The sequence below is a fragment of the Hyperoodon ampullatus genome (assembly GCF_949752795.1).
Source record: "Hyperoodon ampullatus genome assembly, chromosome: 11".
NCBI classification, from domain to species: domain Eukaryota; kingdom Metazoa; phylum Chordata; class Mammalia; order Artiodactyla; family Ziphiidae; genus Hyperoodon; species Hyperoodon ampullatus.
Genome location: NC_136924.1, coordinates 101,597,800 through 101,620,693, shown reverse-complemented (window position 1 = coordinate 101,620,693; position 22,894 = coordinate 101,597,800). Strand labels below are relative to the sequence as shown.

The 22,894-nt window shown below is 56.6% G+C and overlaps 1 protein-coding gene across 1 annotated transcript in view; it reads right to left on the bottom strand.

The window, feature by feature from the left end:
* The window catches only part of CACNA1C (calcium voltage-gated channel subunit alpha1 C), a gene marked incomplete at its 3' end in the record, with an annotated part of 148,632 nt that overhangs the window by 68,361 nt on the left and 57,377 nt on the right, over nucleotides 1–22,894 (bottom strand). Inside the window, exons 7-13 of the mRNA XM_079714279.1 lie at nucleotides 22,172–22,332; nucleotides 21,099–21,324; nucleotides 8,096–8,303; nucleotides 7,097–7,217; nucleotides 5,688–5,802; nucleotides 4,951–5,071; nucleotides 4,595–4,664 (exon numbers count right to left, since the gene is read on the bottom strand). Coding sequence (XP_079570405.1) covers nucleotides 4,595–4,664; nucleotides 4,951–5,071; nucleotides 5,688–5,802; nucleotides 7,097–7,217; nucleotides 8,096–8,303; nucleotides 21,099–21,324; nucleotides 22,172–22,332 — 1,022 coding nt within the window. The remainder of the gene's footprint in view (nucleotides 1–4,594; nucleotides 4,665–4,950; nucleotides 5,072–5,687; nucleotides 5,803–7,096; nucleotides 7,218–8,095; nucleotides 8,304–21,098; nucleotides 21,325–22,171; nucleotides 22,333–22,894) is intronic.

Here is a 22,894-nt window from a genome sequence, read left to right as displayed (position 1 = left end):
AGGAAACTGCAAACCCTGTTCTTGTCCAAGGTACTTAAAAATGTTTAGAAGGGGATGGAAGTTAGGAGCATGCCTTGATCCAAATCTTGGCTCTGTTTCTTTCTGGCTGTTTAAGTTAGTGTCTCTGTGCCTCAGTTTCCCCATCTGTGAGATGGGATAATAGCACGTATGTACCTCAGAATGGTGCTCTTACAATCTCCACCCATGGTAGACACTCCAGGACTGTAAGTTAGTGTCTAGCATCTTCCTCAGTCCGTCTGCTCTTTGCCTGTTATTTCCCGACAGACTTTCCACTCACATCAAACTATTCTCTAAACACTCACTGTAGTGGGTTAAATAGCATCCCCCCATATCCACGCCCACCCGGAGCCACAGGATGTGACCTTATTTTTTTAATTTTAAAAAAAAAATATGGAACGCTCCACGAATTTGCGTGTCATCCTTGTGCAGGGGCCGTGCTAATCTTCTCTGTATCGTTCCAGTTTTTAGTATATGTGCTGCCGAAGTGAGCACGTGACCTTATTTTGGAAAATGCATCTGTGCAGATGTCATTAGCTATGACGCTATCACAGTGGACGAGGGTGGGCCCTCGTTCCGGGGACTGTTGTCCTTGTGAGGGGACACAGGGAAGAGGGACGGAGGCAGAGATGGGGCTGAGGCTGCAATAGACGAGGAGCTCGAAGGGACTGCACTGGCCGGCCAGAGTGGGGACTCTCCCCAGAGCCGCTGGAGGGAGCTCGGCCCTGCTGGCATCTCGATGTCTGGCTTCCAGGCTCCAGAACTGTGAGAGGATGAAGTTCTCCTGTTAAAGCCCGTGTCCGGGGGCTCCATGAAGGTGGCTCAGCTCTCTCCCTGCTTGACCTGCCCGTCAGCCCCTCCGCAGAGCTGTGGGCACCCCCGGCTCAGACAGCACCTTCACCTGGCCTTCCTGAATGCCTGCGCCCAAGAAGGACCTTCCTGTGAATCCCAGCAGCACCTCCGGTCTCCCACACCCACCTGGCACTTGGGACAAAAACGCCTCGGATGCGTGACTTTAAATGTACCTGGCTCCATCTCTTCGTGTGCAGAAAGCCCTGCAGAGAGAAACCCCCTGGCACGTGGAAGCCTCATTTCCTGGTGATGATTTAACAGCACTGGCTTTATGAGGAAGGGGACCGTGCAGAAGGTCCGGTGGAGAGATGGCTCTGGGCGGTGGACCTCATGGACCAGCCACAGGTCTGTGCTCCCTCCCGGTTCCCACGAAGCCAGGTGGGGCGGAGCAAAAGAGCCTGGCACGGAAAGAGGTTCTTTATCAAGCAAGAGGCAACCAAGGGCCCAAGGCTTCTCAGCAGGACCAGCAGATCACAGGCACAGATCAGATTCCCTCCCTCGAGTAATTAGAGCTGACCGGCAGGCAACGAATAGTTTCAGCAGAAGACTGGCACACAATGGAAGGTGGTGTCCAGGAGGGGCCTGAAGGTTCCTAACTAACCTTGGCAAGGCCTCCTATTAAAGCACGACCAGTGAAGCCAGAGTGGGCTTACATCATGGCCTCTATACGTGGAATTGAACGGGAGGATCTCAGGTCCCGCCTGGCGCTGTCCTCTTTCCAGTTTTGCTCTAAATGACCCAACACTTTCTTATTCAGGAATATCTGAGAACAGGTAGTTGAATGCTTACTTAATCATCTGTGTTTATAGAAAAGCACGTTTGCCAGGTTTGTGCACCTCTAAGGTCCTCGTGGAGAATCGTGTGTACTCTTTTGTCCTGCGAGCAATGTTTAAGAGGAAACGACTGTGGAAGGACAAACCAAACTTGTAAAGGGTCAGGTTGCCAGCACATGATGCTTTGCATGTACGACGCATGAGAAGAGAGGTGATGGATTAGGGGAAGTCAGGTAGAGCTCCTTCTGCGGGGGGCAGCCAACCGCCCAGACACCCGATGCCCGTGGAACCTCTTGGTGCTGTTTTCTCATCGCAGCTCTCACAGGCTTGGAGAAGCGGGGAAAGCAAGGCCCGGCCGCTTTCCAGATGGCACTTCCAGAACTCAGCAGGAAAAACGTGGCGGGCAGAGCTAAATGCCCAGCCTCGGGCCTTGCCGCCCGGGGCCCCATGCTCACCGCTGTGATTCTGCTCATGGCCGGTTCAAGTCAAAATAGTGTTTCTGACACCTCGGGCCCACAGCGCACTGGACGCAAAGCCATGGCCTTGCCCTCAAGGAGCATCCGGGCCTCCGTGTAGCCCCAGAGTCCAGCCGCCCTAAAAGGCCAACCTGCAGAGCAAGGCTGGGACGCACTCCCCGCGCTGATACCTTCTCTTAACTGGCTCAACTCGGTCCTCGGAGCCACCCTTCGCCCTCCCGCCTCTCCAGCTTCTCTGTCCAGCCGGCCCTGCCTCCAAACACCCCCAAGGGCCGCCCCTTCTGCACCTCCAGCCAGTCCCCTGCCTGCGCTGCTGCATGAGCATCCCCACTGCCCCGTCCCACTCTGTTTTTACACCACAGCCAGAGCGAGTCTTTTGCAAGGTAAGTCAGAGGTGGGCTGAGAAACCCCTGTGGTCCCCCCAGCATCCGCCGGGACCCAGCCCCCTGCGTGGCCTTGGGGGCCGTCCCACCTGATTCTGCCCCGTCTCCTGCCCCGCCCCCGGCCCTTTGCCTGCTCTGGCCCCACTGCAGACAGGTGCGACTGCCCGAGATTCTGGGCTTGCTGGTCCCTCCACCTAGAAAGCTCTTCCCTCAATCATCTCCACACACCTGGTTCCTCTGACTCAGGGTTCAGCCCAGACGTCACACCCACAAAGGGGCCCTAGTGACCAGACAGCCAGGGCAGCCCCGCCCACTTGGTACCTCCACTACGGCCCTTGGTTTTATGATCTTCCTGATGGTTCCTTTCTGGTTGGCTTGCTTTCTTGCTCCTTGTCTGCCTCCCACTACAATGGCGGCCCCCGGAGCAGTGGCCTTCTCTGTCCCCCATGGGCCAGGGGGCCCGGCACACAGTAGGTGCTTTATAAGCAGTTATTGGATCAATGAATGGACATCCCCCTGGTTTTGTCCAGCTCTGTGTCCATGACGACAGGATGGTCCCGAAGTGACTTTTCCCGCTCCAACTCCTCGACTGCAGACCCAGTGGGGACCACCTGCTCCGTGATCCCCCCGCCGCCCCACCTCCCCGCACTGCTCTCTCCTGGAGCCCCTGCAGCAGCCCAGGCCTCTCCCACAGCATCTGGACTGAGCCACACATTCCCGGGTGTCATCACATTTCCGTTTCACGTGTACTTATTAATTTTCAGCCCTGAGTGACTCTTAAGCACATCTGTATGTTCACTCAAGTAAATGAATCAATTAGGTAAAAGCACCATCTTGGCTCAAAGCTTTCCTTCCTGGGTGAGGTGATGTTTCTAAAATGTAGTGTATACAAAGCTGGGAGGCTCCAACCAACCGGCGACCTTTGGAGATTGAACCAGGAGGGGAGGCCTGAAAGGTCACTGCTGGGCAGGGGGGCTGCTTTGCAGGGACTAGGAACAGGCGCCTCCTGCAGGGGGTCCCGCAATTAACAAAACCTACCCCAAATCAGTTAGCTCCCCGTCCATACTCAATTTCCCCCATTACCTCAAAAATGTCATCGAAACGTTTATCTGCTCATTTAGGATCAAGACAAGACCCGCCCGCCGCATTCGGTGGATATTTCTGGTCTGTCTTTGAAATTCTATAATAGTTTCCACCCAGACGGGCTTTAAGGCTTCAAAAGGTTTGGTGCCCGGCACACGGACACCCTTCCGCCCTCCTTTCTGTCTGAGCCCCAGGAAGCCAAATCCTTTTTCCCAGCAGACAGACTGCGGAGGGAAAGGGAAAAGGAGGCCGGGAGCGGTCACGAACGCAGAAGGTTTTCAGGCTCCCGACAGGGCTGTGACCCGACACAGCCCAACCTGTGCGGGGAGGGGTGTCAGCCAGACCCACGGTGGCTTGACGGTGTGTCGTGGCTTTGAGCTTGAAGCTCGTGATAACATGTGCAATTCTCTGTAGAAGGAGGGCAGGTCAGGGCTCACACAGGGTGTGGTTTCCTGACGCAGGGAAGTGGCTCCTGAGGGGGGCTGATGGGCTCCTGACGGGGGCTGATGGGCTCCTGACGTGAAACCCTCTCCAGGGGGCCTGCCTGCCAGTTGACGGACCAGACGGCAGAGCTCTGAACGCATCCTGCAGAGCAGCAAGCGGTGGCGGCTGCGCTGTGCTCAGCACCGCCTTCCGGGTGAGGACAGGACAGCTTTGGGATTTATTATTAAGTGAGCAAGATGCTGTGACATATGTTATCCTAATAAGTTATGTAACTTACTAATGAGTTTACAGCATAGGCTATAATAAACCTTAAATGTATACGGGATCCAGCTTCCAGAGACCCAAAGGCATCGCTCAAACACGATGCATTCAATCTTCTGTTGTCATAATGAGGAAACAAGGAGCAAACACCCTGCCCCCCAGAGGATAACCAGCAGTACTGCAGCCGAGCCGAGGGATCTGGCAGGGCCCTTGCTTGTGGGGGAACTGGGACCAGCACGTGGCTTTACAGTGGGGTGTCCACCCCCAGATCCCCCCACCCCCAGGCCAGGCTGTGGGCTGGTACCTGTGGTTTCCGGGTTGGGGTAGGAACTCTTGTCCTCATTCTCGTTGGGCTGGAGGTCGTCCATGTTGATCTAGGCAGCCAAGGAGAGAAGGAGGGTCCAGTTAGACAAGGTCCACAGCTTTAGAGGCTTCGGGTAGCCTTAAAATTGCCGCCTAGTGTAGGCTGAGCTGTCGACTCAGAAACACATCCTTTTTCCTTGCGCACATCCCTCAGGACCCCAGCAGACGGCTGGCCTTCCTTCTCTCTGCGCCCAGTTCTGCTGTCCACCCTCCCCAGCCCCTTCTCACCGCCCCCCCCCACCCCGGTGTCTGGCCCAGGAGGACCGTGTCCTCCTCCCCTGGGCCTCGGCCCCTCACCTTGGTGGCAGGGGGGGACTCTCCATCCGCCGTGATGGATTTCAGCTCGATTTTCTCCTCCTTGGTCTCCTCCACAGCCGGCTTCTCCACCATCTCTTGTTTCTTCTCTGGGCTGGCAGTCCTGGCCGGTCCGCAGGAGAGAAAAGAAAGGGATGTGACCAGATTGATAGGGAGCTGCCCTGTGGTCTGCTGGGGCCCATGCCATGCGCTCAATCACAGGGGCGCTGGGCCCCGCCCGGCTCTGGCCCCACCCGGCTCTGTCCGGCATTCAGTTGAAGAGTCCGGCTTCTCAGAGGCTCAGTCCCCGTCTAACCCAGAGAAAGGCTCCTGCTCAGTACTCAGCAGAGGTGTGGCCGTGACGGTCCACGTAGACAAGGACGAGGACACAGTGGGGCCCTGGCTTGTCTTCTCGTGGCTCTTCAGCTGGAGCTGGACCTCTCCCGTGAGCGGCTGCCGCCCCCGCCCTCCCCCTACCCCCACCACCTCTCCTGACCTCCCCTCTCAATAGGGAACCCGCCACCTTCCTGGACACGTGGGGCAACACAACACCTTCCCAGAGACGTAATTCACGGTGGTCCCCACTTAGAGCAATGCCCAGGAATTAGGGGGGAGGCTCAACTCACACAGAGAGCCCCCAACCAGCCCCCTTCCAGGAGGGACGGCCAGGCAGGGCGGAGCATCTCCTGAGCGCCGAGGGGAGCGGCACCCCAGGCCGGGCCGCGGAAGCTGGCGGTTACCTGGCCAGCTTCTTCCTCTCCTTCTCTTCTTCCTCCTCCTTCTGGGCAGAGGTGAGGCTCTCGGCGTCAGCCAGGTTGTCCACGGCAATGGCCAAGAACACATTCAGTAGGATATCTGTTTGTGCCCATTCTTAAAGAAAATGACCCTTGGACTTGGGGTTGTGGATGGGCACGGGGGCGGGAGGGGGCAGGACACGTGGGGGCAGAGCTCCCCCCGGGGAGGGGCTCCGAGCCCCATCACCCCACTAGCTTCCCGGGGTTTTCTGCGGGGTCGAGAGCCGGCCCGCTGGCGGGGGGGGGGGTGCGGCCGGCAGCCGGGCCTCGCTCTTTAACTGCCGGTGTCGAGATGACCGCCCGTGACTGACACCGGAAGCAGCGCTGCAGCGGGACGGGGTGCAGAGTGGCCATTACCACTGCCAGGAGGTGCCCGCTCACCCTGCCCCTCCCGCTGTGACCCTGTTCAGACAGAGGCCCTGGGAGGGTCCACCGAGCTCCTAACTGGAGCGGAGTTTGCCCTTTCTTCTCCCACCACCCCAGACTCGGACGCAGGCACTGTAGGTCAGAGAACCGGATCAGAGCCCGTCCAGCCAAGAGGTTAACGCTGGTCAGGCCCACCTTCCACCCCAGGCCCCGGGAGGCTCCGGCTCACACGGGGAGCACAAGCCGCGGCCCCGCAAGGACAGGGGCTGGGCGTGCGCCATCCTGTTCAGCCTCACCCGGCCCGTTAGGTCGGAGGCACTGCTATTTCCACCCCGTTCCCAGGACGCTAGGTGGGCAGCCCTGGGTGTGCCCGAGGCCGCCCACTGGCCTCTGTGTCCAGATCTTCTGTGATTTACTTTCCGAGCCCCTGTGCACACAACCCGCGGGGACAGGACGGGAAGAGGGGTGCCAGCAGCCCGGGACCCGGGAACCTGCCCGTAGCCTGTCCACTCTGCCTGCAGCTAACTTCCCGCAGGGTGGCTTCAGAGGGAGGGACCCTGGCCCGAGAGCAGGGCGACGGGTGAATGTCACTTCCGGGGCGGAGGATCTGTCCTCCCCGGGCAGGGGCCCTGCGCTGGGGCAGCCAGTGTGCACATCGGGGTCCGAGTGAGTGGCTGCAAGCACAACACTGGGCAGGGGCTGCTCGCCTGGGCCAAGGCAAGGATGCGCTCCCGGAATCGGAGGCTGGGGGACGCCTCGCATCCCCCCCGCCGGGCCCAGGCTCCGGGCTCCCACCCAGACACCTGCACCGCTGAGGTGGTTGGGGCTGGACGTACCCTCCCAAGCCTGCCCTTCCCTGCTTCCCCTGGGGGGAGGGCCCTGGGTTCCCCCCCTAGTCAGGACCTGCGGGGCACAGCTATTGGCATCGAGCTGTAGGCTGAGAGCGGGGCAGCGGGGGCGGGGTGGGGGGAGGCAGGAGCAAAGGATACAATTTCCACAGATGAAGAGGATGATGAAGTAAATACAGACTAACATCCCTGGAAAAGAGGGGCCGCCATAAGCCATGATCCCATCATACATCACCGAATTCCAGTCCTCCCCGGTCAGGATCTGAATGACACATTCCCACCAATAAGGGACACAGCGTTAGACCAGCAGCAAACCCGAAACTCCCCTGCCCAGCCCCCTGCGAGACAGAAGCGTCTGACATCTCTCTCTTCCTCCCCCGCCTCCTGCCCACCCCGTTCTCCTCCCAGGGCTCTGAGCTGTGACCCCCGCAAGTCCAGCCCTCTCCTTAGACAGAGTGCGTGGCCACCGGCACAACTTATCTGATTGACTAAAAGAGCTTCCTGGGCAAAATACCTCCTACCCCCAGGGACAGTGCTCCATGGCTGACCCTCGGGTTACGTCGTCAAGGTAAGCGTGTTCACTAAGGGGCCACAGGTCCCCTGGTTTGCTCCAAACGTGAGGACTCTGGGTACCATCTTTAAGATTTTGGCAACATCCCCATATTACCCAGTTTAATCTGTAAATCGATCTGCTTTTAAACTTAAGTGCTACTTTAGCTTGGCCTTAAGCCAGCATATCCGTGAAGTCACAAATTCGACGGTAGTCGTATTTTCCTGGGGGCGAGCGTGAAGGGTAGGAAAGACACCCGTCCCCCTCCCCTCCCCAGCAAGGGCCGTCCACTTTCCTTTGTTGATATTTTGGGCTTCCACGTAGAATGTATTTGCATAAAGGTGTCCACGGCTAAGAAACAGTTTTTAAGCCACTTAATTGGATCTTTTCTTTTTTCCCCCAGAGGTCCATCCAACAGCGGAATTTCCTGGGGGTCGGGGAAGGAGAGCTACAGACTGTCCTGGGCTCCTGTGGCCGACCTGTTCTGGCTCTGGCTGCCCCGTGGGAGGGGGCGGGAAGCTCCTTCCTCCCCCGCCCCCCGGCCCTGGCCCTCCCCCCAGAGCACAGTCCCGGCAGCGAAGAGTCCATACCTGAAACACGGTGAGGAGGGACTGCGGGAAGTTATCGAACGTGCTCCTCCGGGTCTGCATCTCATCAAAGTTGAACTTCCCCCCGAAGAGCTGCATGCCCAGGAGGGAGAAGATGATGATGAAGAGGAACAGCAGCAGCAGCAGGGAGGCGATGGAGCGCACGGAGTTCAGCAGGGACGCCACCAGGTTGCTCAGGGAGTTCCAGTACCTGGGGACGGGGGGGCGGGGTGAGCCTCCATCACCTCTTGCCCCATTGCCCCACCCACCAGGGCCTTTGAGACCGGCTGCAGCGCCCTCCTTTTGGCCCTGTCCTTGGGGCAGCGTGGTGGTGGGACTTGGCTGGCCAGCTCACAATTAGAGTGTGAGTGAGTTAATTCAGGGGCCCCAGGTCAGGAGTCTGGTTCCGACCGAGCTCTACACGTGTCTTTGGGGGAGTTGCTTAACCTCCCTTCCTCCTGTGTCCCACCGTCTGAAAAAATAGGGGCAGCGGTAGCACACGCTTCAGTACGTTATTGGGAGGATTACATGAGATAACAGTTTTTAAAAAGCCACTCGCCCCCTGGGCTTCCCTGGTGGCGCAGTGGTTGAGAATCCGTCTGCCGATGCAGGGGACACGAGTTCGTGCCCCGGTCCGGGAAGATCCCACATGCCGCGGAGCGGCTGGGCCCGTGAGCCATGGCCACTGAGCCTGCGCGTCCGGAGCCTGTGCTCCGCAACAGGAGAGGCCACAGCAGTGAGAGGCCTGCGTACCGCAAAAACAAAACAAAACCAAACAACTAAAAGAAAGCCACTCCCCGCAACGGCAACCAAATAAAAAATAAACAGGTGGGACTACATCAAACTAAAAAGCTTCTGCACAGCAAAGGAAACCATCAACAAAGTGAAAAGACGACCTACAAAATGGGAAAAAAACACTTGCAAACCATATATCTGATAAGAGATTAATATCCAAAATATATAAAGAACTTATGCAACTTAATAGCGAAACAAACAAACAAACAAAAAACACCCCGAATAATCCTATTAAAAAAAACAGACAGGGACTTCCCTGGCGGCGCAGTGGTTAAGACTCCATGCTCCCAATGCAGGGGGCCCGGGTTCGAGCCCTGGTCGGGGAACTAGGTCCCACATACATGCCACAACTAAGAGTTCGCATGCCGTATCTAAGACCCAGCACAACCAAATAAAAATAAATAAATACTTTAAAAAACCAGACCCGAATAGACACTTCTCCAAAGAAGACATACAAACGGCCAACAGGCACGTGAAAAGATGCTCAACGTTGCTAATCGTTAGGGAAATGCTAATCAAAACCAAGAGATATCACCTCACACCTGTTAGAATGCCCATCATCAGAAAGACAAGAGATAACAAGTGCTGGTGAGAATGTGGAGAAAAGGGAACCCTTGTGCGTTGCTGGTGGGAATGTAAGTTGGTGCAGCCGCTGTGGAAAACAAAATGAAGCTTCCTCAGGATAATTTAAAATAGAGCTACCGTACCTTCCAGCAATTCTACCTCTGGGAACATATCCAAAGGATACATTCACTATAGCATTATTCATAATAACCAAGACATGGAAACAACCTAAGTGTCCATGAACGGAGAAACGGAGAAAGAAAAATGTGGCGTACGTTATCTCCAATGGGATATTATTTAGCCATAAAGAAGAAGAAAATCTTGCCATTTGCAACAGCATGGATGGACTTGGAGGGCATTATGCTTAGTGAAATAAGTCAGACAGAGAGAGACACATACCATATGACCTCCCCGGTATGTGGAATCTAAAAAAATCCAAAACCAGACACAAACAAACAAAACCTCCCACCAAACTCACAGAAAAGGAGATCAGATTTGTGGTTACTAGAGGCGGGGGATGGTGGGAGGGAGAACAGGAGGGAGGGCGTCAAAAGGCACAAACTTCCAGTTATAGATAAATAAATACTAGGAATGTAGCGTACAGCATGATGACTGTAGCCACCACTGCTGTGTGTTATATGTAACAGCTGTTAGGACAGTAAACCCTAAGCGTTCTCATCACAAGGGTAATTTTTTTCTTTTTTCACACTGTCTCTATGCGATGACACACGTTAACTAAATCTACTGTCACAATCATTCCACAATGTATAGAAAACAAACCATCATGCTGTACACCTTAAATGTAGACACTGATGTTTGTCAATTATTTCTCAGTAAAACTAGAAAAAATATAATTCCAGCTCTTCATTAAAAAAAAAGACCCCAGTATAGTGCCTGGCACACAGGTGATAAAGGTTAGTAATTATTGTTATCACTACTGATCTTTAGACAAAAAAAAAAACATAAAAAATTTTTTTTTTCCAGAATGCGGGCCTCAGCCCAGCCCAGTCATGAATGGGGTCACCCACGGGGGAGGGTGGCCTGGGTCACCCGTGGGTAAGAGGGGGTGTGTTTACTAAGGCTTCCCAAATTCACTTGGTCCAAAGAGTTGGTTTGTTTAAAAGGCCTCTCTTCTGGAGATTCTGATTCAATAGCTGTCGTTTGGGGCCCAGAAATCTGTTTTGAACACGGGTCGCAGAGGATTCTGATAATCAGGCCAGCTTGGGAGATCCCGGATTGCAGCAAACGCACCCAGTCCACAGCGACAGCCTGTGGCAGACGGGGCCCTGCATCTCTCCGCTGTGAGCGCGGACACCCTTCACTGTGGGGACGAGTGGGGAAAAGCCCTGTCTTGGGGAAGTGGGGGGACACGAATGGCCCTGGAAGGGGCTTGGGTACCCGGGACAGGGTCTGTTCAGGGTAAGGAATGCACTGCAGCAAAAGGGACACGCGCCCAGCTGGCCAAGTGCGTCTCACTTCCCTGCAGCACTAGCCCGACCCAGCTGCCTTTCAGGTCACAACCTTGATCTCCTCCACTCAGATGTTCCAGGCTTTTCACCAAGGCAGACAGGGAATTGTTTCTGCTGTTCGAGACAGTGCCTTGCAAACCACGCCCCACTGCAGCCTGGCAGCTGCACCCCAACTTGGGCACCTCTCCCTGGAGAACGGCTCCATTAGTGACAGAAGCAGATGGGCCAACAGTTTGGGTGTAAACATGAGTGTCTCCCCAACCTGGAGTCTCTCAAGCTCTTTCTCCTTCACACTCAGCCTTGCTCCGCCTCTACCCTGCCTGCCAGCCACACGCCCTCTGTTCGCGGAATGTTAATATACATTGATTTGTATCTGCCCTAGAAAGGCTCTTACCTGTTCCACATTTGTGACAGCCTTGTCTCACCCAAATAGGCTTGAGTTCTTGAGGGCAGAGGCCAGAGGCTTTCCTTCCATCCCCTGCATCTCTGTCCTCAAATAGATTCTGTGCAGCCTGGTGTGTGTGACGGGCTGCCTGGCCCCGGTCGGCTAGAGATTGTACTAATCGTTCTGTATAAGCAAGGGGTTAGAGGACCTCTGTGGGGGCTGGGACGCCCTCCCCTCTTACACTGAAAGCTCCCAGACCTGTCTGGAGATGACATGCCAGGGGTGGGGGGTAGGAAACCATTCTCTAAATGCCGATTCCCAGGCCTCGCTCGGAACCATGAATCACTGCTGTGCGGGCACCCAGCCCCCGTCAGCAAGCCGGTATTTAGGAACCGAAACTCCGGAGCGTATTTGTAATGAGAACGTCCCGCTGTACTGGGTGGGGTGGACAGTGTCTGCCTGGAGGTTAAGGTCACACAGCCCCTAAACTGCACAGAATATTCTGGGAAAGTCTTCATGGCCATAAAAGTTGGTGCCTTAGTTTTCCCGAGGCCCGTGGACGTGAGGGAAATAGACCAGCCCAGCGCTGAGGTTCAGGCTGTCTGCCGGCCACGGGCCCAGGGGCACTGGCCAAGGAGGCCCCGGACCCGAGGAAGAAAGTCACCGTGCGGGAGGGGGTCTGCTCGGGGTGGGGTGTGGCCCAGGGTGAGTGGGAGGGGCCCGCTGGCCTGGACTAGGGCCTGGACGGAGCACGGCTGTGTCACCCGTCCTGGGGGTGGTGGAGACCTCCTGGGGACGCTGGGCGGAGGAGGCCTACTGAGCCGCCTACAGGGGCCGAGCCTGTGGTCGGAAGGCTCTTCTCCTGCTCCCATGTCCTGAGGGGCGCGCAGCCCTCTCTCAGTCGATGGGGGGTTCCCAGCACGAGCCGCTGGCCTGACCGAGCCCCGTGGCCCACCCCACCATCACGCCGTCGCAGTGAAGCACAGCCGCCGTCTCTGGCTCGAGCCCAGACCCTTGGGGTTGCCCTCCAGGTGGCCTCACACCCACAGCCACAACCCCGTCCTCGGAGCCAGGCTACAGCCCCTCCGGCACCTGCCCCCCAGGCCGGCGTCTCCCCTGTCCCGCCCCCGCCCCCTGCAGCTGCTCAGCCCCCCGCCCAGGTGAGGCGCCGCGAACGCACTGCCGCCGCCGGTGCTCTCAGCGACAGTAATAAGTTATACCCTGAAAAAAATCGAATCCACTGACGTTAAAGAAAGGAGAGAGGGGTTTGCTTTACAGACCGTGTCAAACGGAGAGTAGGAATGAATGAATGCATGAATGAATGAACGAGTCAGTGATTCAGGTGCAGACCGTCACGGGGGGAAGGCCTCTGGGGAGCAGGGGGCTCACAGGCCCCGATATCTCTCCATGGATTACGCCGTAGTCACAGAGGGAAAGGGCTCATTAACGGTGAGAAAGCCGGCGGACACCCCCGGCCACGTTCCTACTCTCAGAATCCCCGACAACTCCGGGCGCCCTGTGACCTCCGACTCCTCCTCGGCCGGGCGGCAGGACGCTCTCCAAGGCCCCGCCCAAGGCCCCGCAGACCCTGTGGACGGCACCTCCCCTGCTACCCGCTGCGAGGCTGCCGCCCGGACCCCCACTGTCCCGCCTGCATCCACCCCACTGGCCGGCCCGGCCCTGGGGTCTGCAGGGCTCCCTCCTTCAGTCCCCCGGGGCCTGCTCAACGCCCTCCTGGCAGCCACCCTGTCCCCAGCCTGCATTTTACACGCTCATCCCCTCCGGGGGGACGGTCCAGAGAGCAGGGCTTGTGCTGGGAGCACAGCCAAAGGAGGTGCCCTGGGAGTATTTTGCTGGATGAAGGAACAAACCTTCAACATGACACCTGTGTACTTAATGAAGGGAAGGCAAGGGGACGGGGCTGGGGGTGACACAGACCGCGTGTGTGTGCAGCAGGGCTGGGGTCGGGTCTCACACTCACCCGAGTCAAACCCACTTTGCTCAAAGGTGAAGAATGGCTCTTGCCCTCCCCGCAATGTCACTCCTGATTCTGTGGCTTCCCTAGATCCGGGGGTTCCTGAGCTTCCACCACCAGACCACTCGTCACACTATTACGTGTCAGGAGGACAGACTGGTCCCCAGAAGCGTGGGGTGGGGGGAGGTGGGCAAACTGGGTGCGGGGGGGTCAAAAGCTACAAACCTCCAGTTATAAAACCAATAAGTCCTGGGCATGTGATGTACGGCATGGTGACTACAGTTAGCAATACTATATTTTACTGAAAGGTGCCAAGAGAATAGATCTTAAAATGTTCTCATCACGGGCTTCCCTGGTGGCGCAGTGGTTGAGAGTCCGCCTGCCGATGCAGGGGACACGGGTTCGTGCCCCGGTCCGGGAGGATCCCACATGCCGCGGAGCGGCTGGGCCCGTGAGCCATGGCCGCTGAGCCTGTGCGTCCGGAGCCTGTGCTCCGCAACGGGAGAGGCCGCGACAGTGAGAGGCCTGCGCACCGCGATGAAGAGTGGCCCCAGCTCGCCGCAGCCAGAGAAAGCCCTCGCACGGAAACGAAGACCCAACACAGCCAAAAATAAATAAATAAAAATAAATAAATAAATTTATAAAAAAAAATGTTCTCATCACAAGAAAAGAAACATCGTGTGGTGACGGATGTTAACTCGACTTGTGGTGATCACTTCCTAATTTATACAAATATGGAAACATTATGTTGTTCACCTGAAACGAATATCGTGTTATATGTCAATTACAGTGGACCCCTGAACAACACAGGGGTTAGGGCACCGACCCTCAGCGGTTGAAAATCCGAGAATACCTTGACAGTCGGTGTCCTCGAATCCAACCAACCTCGGACTGTGTAGACCTGCAGTGCGCAAAAATCTGCATGGAAGTGAACCCTCGCAGTTCAAACCCCTGTTGTTCAAGGATCAACTGTATGCCTTGATTCAAAAAATGGAAAAAAGAAAAAAAGTCTACGATGCCTCAGTTTGCTACATAGAAAGTACGGTCGCCGTGGCTTCTAGACGCTTGGGTAGGCTTCCAGGGAGCAGTGTGAACACGAGTCTCTCCTGGGGAAAGCGTCCCCCCCGGGGGCCCAGAACAAGTGGCTGTAGGTCTGAGGGCACCTGCCAGCGTTGGTTCACGAGCCAGACTGCGCCCAAGTACCTGACCCAGCCCACCTGCTCACGGACACGCCTGGGCTGAGGAGATGCTGCCCTTGGACCAGGTCGTGGTTGTGGGTGCTGCTTGCGTTCAGCCTGCTGTTGCTTCCCGTCCAGCAGGGCAGAGTGGAGGTCCCCTCGTGTGGCCTGCCACCTGTGCTCTGTGCCTTTGGAGCAGCACTAACCGAGCAGAGCTGGTGCCAGTGGCCTGGCGTCACGAGGGACCCCGCTCGCTGGACGGAAGGCCGTCCATCCCTACGTGCACTCCCTGGAAGGCCGACACGGGGATCGCTGTGGGGATGCTGCGGAGCTCAGAGGAGACGGATGGAATCTGGGGCCTGGCTCGCCATGGCAGATGGCAGGGAGTAGGGTGGGTTCTCCTCAACAGTGATGCCAAAGAGGGTTGTAAGTGCCAGGTGGCAGCCTCCGGGCAGGGCGATGGGAAGGCCCTGCAGGTCCTGCATCTCTGTCCTTCTTGCTGTCAGCCTGGTCCTGGTGTCTGTGACCGCTGTGGCCCCGTGTCCCCGGATCCCTCTCCCTCCAGGAGGCTTGGTGGGTGGTGGACTGGAGGGTTGACGGCATATTCACCGTCGAAGGGGGCTTTCATCCCAATTGATTAAGACTGAAATACACACACTCACGCCAAAAAAGAAAGCGCTTTGGAGAGAAGTGGGCACTAGCAAAACAAAGAACTCCAGGTCTAGAACCTTGTAGAGAAACTGAGAAGAACCAAGGCCGCCTCTTCAGAGTGACACCCGCGTGCGTCCACGTGCACAGAAGAACCCTCCAGCACTGGGGGTCTCAGCCCCCGAAGCACAGGCCGCTGGAGAGACTCGCCTCCCCTGCCGGGTCACCCTTGGGGTCATGGTCTCTCTTCATCCCTCCTGTGGCTCGGAATCATTCTCCCCAGAGGCATGTCCCGCCCACCCCAGGCCAAACCTGCCGGCTGAGCGCCTGCTGTTCCCCACCCCGCCCTCTGTCCCCGGGCCGGATGCACAGTTTATGTTCGTCACTCTCCAGCCAAACCCCACCTGGGCAACAAACTCAAAGGCCTTGTCTTCCCTGTTTGCGTCAGAGGCCTCGGTCACACAGGGGATGGAACCCCCCTGGGGGATGTGAGCTGATCACCACGGGCAGGGTGTCCTGACCTTGACCGTGGGATTTAGGCAGGGCTCCTGTGAGCCTCTCAGAGTACCCAGTCGGCCCTGTGGTTGTGTCGGGGTGAGACAGGGAGCCAGACGTCGTCCTCCCCTGTCTCCTTAACCCCCGAGAATAAGCACCTTCCTCGCTGACGGCCGGCCCGCGGGCTCTAGCGTCTGAGCTGCCTTCTCCATAGGCCCCCGCCCGGCAACTGGGCGGACGCCAAAGTTACCTTTATAATAGTGGTCCATGAGGAGCTCAGAGCCTCCCTGGGGCCCTGAGAAGGGGGCCGGGAGGGTCTGATGCTCGTGGCCAGACCGGCAGTTACATGGAGAGCTCAGAGTCTGGAGGATGTGCAAAAGGCTCGCACCTCGGGGCTGTGGGCCCCTGTGTGGTCACGATTCTCCAGTGCGTCTGTCTGCGCCGAGTCAGTGTGAGCTCACATCTCAGGGCCGGGGAAGGGAGCTGCTGGGGGAGGGCGGCGGAAGCAAGAGACGCATTCAGGGTTTAAGAGGGAAAACAGCAAGGGCTGGAGGGGCTGTGGTGCGCGTGAAGACCAACTGAATAATAAATGAGACGTACTTAGTACGTCGGAGCCACACCCAGATCTAGTCAAACTGAAGCTCTTCTTCCTCCTCCTAGAGGGAAGGTCAGGCTGGGCTGACAAAGAGCAGACAAACTAGATGTTGAAACCGGGCAACACTTAGAGCCCCAGAGAGCCCCAAAGCAGGAGAAAGAGCCCCGTCCATCACGCGGCTGGAAGGCACACGGTCATTTACCCAAAGATGACAAAGACCTTGGCCACGTGCGTGCCTCTCTGTTCTCCCAGAGGCACCCAGACGTTCTCAACCTGCAGGTTCCCACCCATAGCACTGCAAATACTCAGTGATCAACTGACAGCCCGGTGCAGGGTTCCCAGTCTTTTTATAAAAAAATGAGACCCATAGGATGGATGATATGCCTACACGCTGTATACTTCCTAAGGCATGCTCAGATTTTGACCAAGTGCCAAAATAATGTAAGCAGGCTAGCAACTCATTGTCATCCGAAACCAAAGGCTTCTCTTCCCGCAGGGACCACAGATCAGCTGTAAACCCACCCGGTTCTTGCTCGTTCATTAAAGCCTTCGGGGACGCAAGTGACCAAGAGTGAGGGTGTTACAGGAGCAATACCGAATGTACTTGTATCTGGGATGTCAAAAAGAAACCATTCACAAATTTTGGTATTTTAGCTCTTAGTAATAGCAAATGACCTTAGTAATAGAAAATAGCCACACACTGTTGAGCTGCTCTGGACATCCTGAAGGGTCATGAGGTCACGGCTGAGAACCATGGTCTAGATCGGTGTTCCCGGCCCTTAGACTGCAGGCCCTGGGTGGGAGGAGGGCAGCCTGGAGCTACAGGAGGGGATCCGTGGATCCAAGGATCCTAGCACTCTAAATAAAGAGCCTCAAATGTGTTCAGGTGTGTAGAAATTAATAAAATTAAAATCAATTTTAAAACTTCGCTGGGTTCCTATTAGGTCTTTATCATGATGAGTTTTCTCAGTCCAGAGCCATCAGAGGCACCGTCTTCACGGGGGGTCGGGGCTACTGTCTAGCGGAGAGAGTGGAGAGGGAAGAATCAAGTTTCCAATTATACACGAAGCTTCCTATTTTTAGACAAGAAAGAGGACAAAGAGCAGCCGCAGAAAATCAGGCCAGAGTTTCTCAAAGTGAGGTCATTGGGCCACCGGCTTGGAGCTCCCCAGGAGCTGCTGGCTGAAATCTCTGGAGTGGTGGGTCCTTAATGAGCTCTCCTGAGAAGGTCATCTAGGTTTGCGAATCACAACCACTGGTCCAGAAAACGTTGTTAAAAATAGTAGTGGGATGTCGCAAAGTTTCCTCCAAGAGATTTTAAAAGAAGAGGGAGAAACAGACTTGTTTGATGGCACGACCAGGCTGACCTGTCTCAGGGGACCAGCACGCCCACCCCCAGCCCCTATTTTAGGCACTTTCTGGCCACTGGAGTATATTGGAGACCAGGTTCAGAAGGGGGCATGGGACCCTCCCACACCTGGACTCTGTTGTCTTCCAAAAGCCCCCAGACAGTTTGGAGACTGGAAAACAGGAAGACGATGGCCTTTGCCAAAGTAACTTCCAATTAGACCAGAAATTATTCTGTTTACAGACTTTATGGAGATCCGAAAATACCACTAATCCTTCTTGTGGAGGGGCTTCAGGAAGCTCGCTGATAAAGATAGACTTAAAAATGGCTTCCCGGCAATAGTTTCAGATTAGAAATAAATAAATTGTTGATTAGAAACAGAATGAATGTGAAGTCTCTATGACAATGTGAAGACGCTATGACAATACCTGGGTGCAAAATTCTTTTCTATAGGAGTTTAAAAAACAAAGACAAAGCCACAAGCATGTGGACTTTTGAGAATTACTTAAGAGGCACCTGACACTCCAAATTAAAAATAGCTTTTAGCAGACCCAGGAGGAGCAAGCAGAATCAGTCAAAATCCTTTACGTCCTGTCTCTGGAGACAGACGAGAGCTGAGCCATCAGCCCTGCAACCCATGGTCATGGTCGGGGCACAGAGCCTTGTGGTCCCAGCTTCGCCCCTGAGCAGCTTTGCGACTCTGGGCAAGCGACTGAACTCCCTCAGTCTTCTCATCTGGAAAATGGGAATAATGATAACAGCACCCTCTGTTATAGGTGATGGTGAAGATTTACAGGTCAGACGCAGGCAAGCACTGGGGTCAGGCTATCCGGCACAGAGCAAGAGCTGATGTACATTCAACAGGATTGTCATGATGTTTCTACTACTTTCATTTTTTTTTTTTTTTTTTTTTATTTTTTGCGGTACGCGGGCTTCTCACTGCTGTGGCCTCTCCCGTTGCGGAGCACAGGCTCCGGACGCGCAGGCTCAGCGGCCATGGCTCACGGGCCCAGCCGCTCCGCGGCATGTGGGATCTTCCCAGACCGGGGCACGAACCCGCGTCCCCTGCATCGGCAGGCGGACTCGCAACCACTGCGCCACCAGGGAAGCCCTACTACTTTCATTTTGATTCGAGGATTTTCTGCGGTGCCAAGATATTCCGACATTCGGGAAGAGCTCCTTCTGGGGGCAGGGGCGGGGACGAGGCAAGTGTTGCCCAGGAGTATCCAACTTGGGGATTCACTCCTGCCTATACTTTGAGTCTGTCTTCTGACCTTGAAGCTTCCCCAGGGATGCTCTCCTGTCTCCAGCTTCCCAAAGCAGATGTCGCCCCTGCCCATTTTGCCAGCTCATTTCATCCTGTCTTAGATTTTCCTTTCATTGTCTCCAGGAGCGGACTCCGTCTCCCCGGCTGGACTGTCCGCTTCCCCCAGGTTCAGCCCACACTATGCAGCCCGCTTCCTGCCTCTCAGAGCTGGACAGACAGTGTGTACACGGCAGACGAACAAATACAGCCACAGTGTGTGTGTGTGTGACTATTAGCTCTTTCCTCCCTCTTCCTTCTCCTGATAATCACAACAGTTACAATCAGAGGCACAGTGAACGCTCGGTTGCCAAGAACCTTCTATGCCTGGCACTGAACTCAACACTTTAAATGCCTCGTCTCACCCTACCCTCAAAGAACCCACGGGAGCAGGTGTGTTTGGGGCAGGGGGGCCGCTGAGGGAACTGGGAAGAGAACAGTCACACCCAGGTGCCCTGCAGCCCCCCCCCGACCCCGCAAGTTTGGAGCACTCTGAGCAGAGACGGTTAAGTCCAGGGCCTGGCACGGACGGTACCAACCCCACTCTTCCCAGCAGGGTCTCACTGACGCGCAGTCTCCCCCCATCAGACTCTAGGATGGGAGGCTTGGCCTTCTGGGGGCACAGTTGGAACCCCTCCCCTTCAGGTGCTTCTGACGTGCCCCTCCGAGGAAGACCACAGCCCACGGTGAGAAATACATACTATACTGTGACCCAGCTATGATCTCGGGGATTTTTATGAAACGTGTTTACATTCACGTGAGGCACTCGATGTTTTCCACCCTATTTCATTCTTCCATTAAAAATGAGAATGAGGAGAAACTGGAACCCATATACATCACCGGTAGGGATGTAAAATGGTCCAGTCTCTTTGGGAAACAGTTTGGCACTTCCTGAAAACCTTAACTATAGACTTATCATTTGACCTAGAAATTCTGCTCCTTGTATCCAAGAGACATGAAAACATACGTCCACACGAAAACCTGAACACGATGTTTCCTAGCGGATTATTCACAGGAACCAAAAGGCAGAAATAAACCAGATGCCCACCAGCAGATGAATGAATAAACAAAACGTGATGTATATCCGTATAATGGAACACGGCTCGGCCATGAAAAAGGAATGAAGCGCTGATCTCTGGACAACATGGGGGAGACCTGAAACCATCAGGCCAGGTGGAAGAGGCTGGTCACAAAGCAGCACAGATCGTATGGACATGAACCATCCAGAGAGGGCAGGTCTGTAGAGATGGAGGCAAGGTGGTGACGGGCACTGGAGGGGAGGGTGGAGGAGGGAAGAGTGGGCGTGGGGTCCGCTTTTGGGGGATGGAAACGTGCTAAAACGGAACTATGGCGTTGGCTGCGAAACTGCAAATACGTAAAAAACCCCTGAACAGGGCTTCCCTGGTGGCGCAGTGGTTGAGAGTCCACCTGCCGATGCAGGGGATACGGGTTCGTGCCCCGGTCCGGGAAGATCCCACATGCTGCGGAGCGGCTGGGCCCGTGAGCCATGGCCGCTGAGCCTGCGCGTCCGGAGCCTGTGCTCCGCAACGGGAGAGGCCACAACAGTGAGAGGCCCGCGTACCGCAAAAAAAAAACAAAACCCTGAACTGTACACTTTAAAGAGTGAATTACATAGTATGTGGATTATCTCTCAATAAAAATGATGGTCGTGATCCAGTAAGCTGACCTCAACACCCAGAATGGGTCACAACGCGGTGGAAACTTTCTGTCCTGGAGTGGCTGCCCGTCCCCGCCCCGCCTGTCCCAGGGGAGTTCAGGGGCTGCGGCCTTCGGGTGGGTGGCGGGCGGTGGGTGGAGGGGGCATGTCAAGGCCTCATGCCTGCCTTTCATGCCGCACACGCTCAGCACAGGCCCAGCTACAAGAGCAGGTTCCCTCTCTAGCTGCCGGGCGGCCCCAAGAGCCGAGGTATAGGTGAGATTCTGGGGGAGCCCGGGAAGGAGCCGGCAGCCCCTTCTCCTGCCTCGAGCCCACAGGTGAGGGCTCGGCCTCCGGAAGCCGCCTGTGACCTCGGTGGAGGGCAGGCCCAGGGCTGGTGAAGCAGGGACAGAGGAGCCTGGGTCCCCGATGCCCCTGGAGGCCCCGCGGCTGCCACCCCTGCACTGTCTATATGAGCAGCCAAAAGACCCTCCAAAGGATGCGCCTCTGGTGAATACACGAGCCCAGGACAGACCCTCCAGGACACAGCGGCTCCCCTCCCCTCGGTCCCGGGGGCAATGACGGGCCACGCACCTCGTGATCTTAAATATCCTCAGGAGGCGGACGCATCTCAGCACGGAGATGCCCAGGGGCGACATGATCTTGGTCTCCACCAGGATGGTCTCCAGGATGCCGCCGCATACGATGAAGCAGTCGAAGCGGTTGAAGAGGGACACAAAGTAGGCCTGCAGCCCCAGGCTGTACATCTTGAGCAGCATCTCCGCCGTGAACAGGGCCAGCAGGGCCTTGTTGGCTGTGTCTGGAGGGACCCGCACGGGGGCGAGGAGGCGGAGAGGGGGTGAGCGTGGCGGATCACTGCGGGGAAACCCCAGAGCTCGATCCCGCCACACCCCCCTCCCTGCGCGGACTTGGTGGGAAGGGGCCTAGTTACAACCGCAGCAAACCTCCAGCACGGCCCTTACCCCCCGCACCCTCTGCCCCTCACAGCGACTCTGCCAGGCAGCAGGGCTGCTGCCACGCCCATTTTCCAGAGACGAGAAGTGAGGCTCGAGGAGGAGCCATCTGCCCAGACTGACCAGCCAAGAGCCGGAGCCAGGGTCCTTGTCTGCCCTTGTCACCGGGAGATGAGCCCCATCTAGGTTCCGGGAGACACCCCGGGTCCAGGCTGTGTCCGCCTGACCCCCGGGTCGGTTCCAGAGCTCTGGCCAGAGAGATCCCTTCTGGGGCCCAGGGAGGGGTGGTGAGACCCACTGCCATCGAGGACATTCCCTGAGCTCAGGCCACACTCGTCCGCTCCCTGGCTTTGTGCTCACCGCCCCTCACAGGTTTTGGCCAGCACACCTGGAGGCCATACTGAGGTCCCAGGTACTGAAAACCCACTGGGGGCGGAGGGTGGGCAGCCAAAGAGCTGATGTAGCCCAACAAGCCACAGCTCGTGACCGTGTCTCCTGGACCCAACGGTGACGGCTGGGGCAGGCGGGGGGGCATCGCCTGGCCAGGGGAGCCCCGTCTGTGTAGAGTGAGCTGGTGTGTTTTAACGGCTCACAAGCTGCCAGGCCCTGGTGTGTCCGGCATGGCCCGCCTCCCCACCCCGGGACAGGGCCGAGTCAGCCTGAGTAACGCAGGCCGGCCGGGCGGCCTCTCACCTTGGACTTCCGTGAGCCAGTGGGGCTGGTTGTAGTGCTCAGAGGCGATGGTGAGCGTGTTGAGGAAAACCAGGAAGATGACAAGCCAGTAGAAGATGCTCGACTTCACGGCCGCGCGGCATTTCCTCCTGCAGAACCGATTCCACCGGCGCCAGTAGCGGCTGCAAAGGGGCAGAGAAGGAGGACGGGGTGGGAGGCGGCTGTGAATTCAGGTCCCCAGCCGCCATGCTCCAAGGTGGCCACCTCCCTCCCCGAACTGGCCCGACCTCACCAGGGCCGAAGAGACGAGCGTCCCACCAAGGTCACCGGCTCGTGGCTGGTGGTGTGCCTTTGGGGGGGGTGTCCCTGCTCCTCTGGGACCGTGGCCCCCTGGCCTGTGACCCCAAGCAAGGCCAGCCTTGTGTGAGGGTCTGGCCTAAAGCTGAAGGGAGGTTATTTAATTTCACAGTAACGGCATCACTAGAAGTAGTATTGCAAGTCGTAAGACTAGTATTACTAGGACTAGTAATGGTTACCATCAGCGAACCCCATGTCTGGCTGGTACCATATCAGCCCTTCTCATGTCTTCTCCCAGATCCTTTAAAGAAGTCTGCAAAGCAGGCGTTGTCCCGATTTTCAGGAGAAAACCAAGGACCCTGGAGTTGGGGGTCTGGACTGACACCAGGTGAGGGCAGAGCCAGCGGCTTCCCCCCGCCCCCGCCTGCAGCCCAGGCGCCAGGCGCT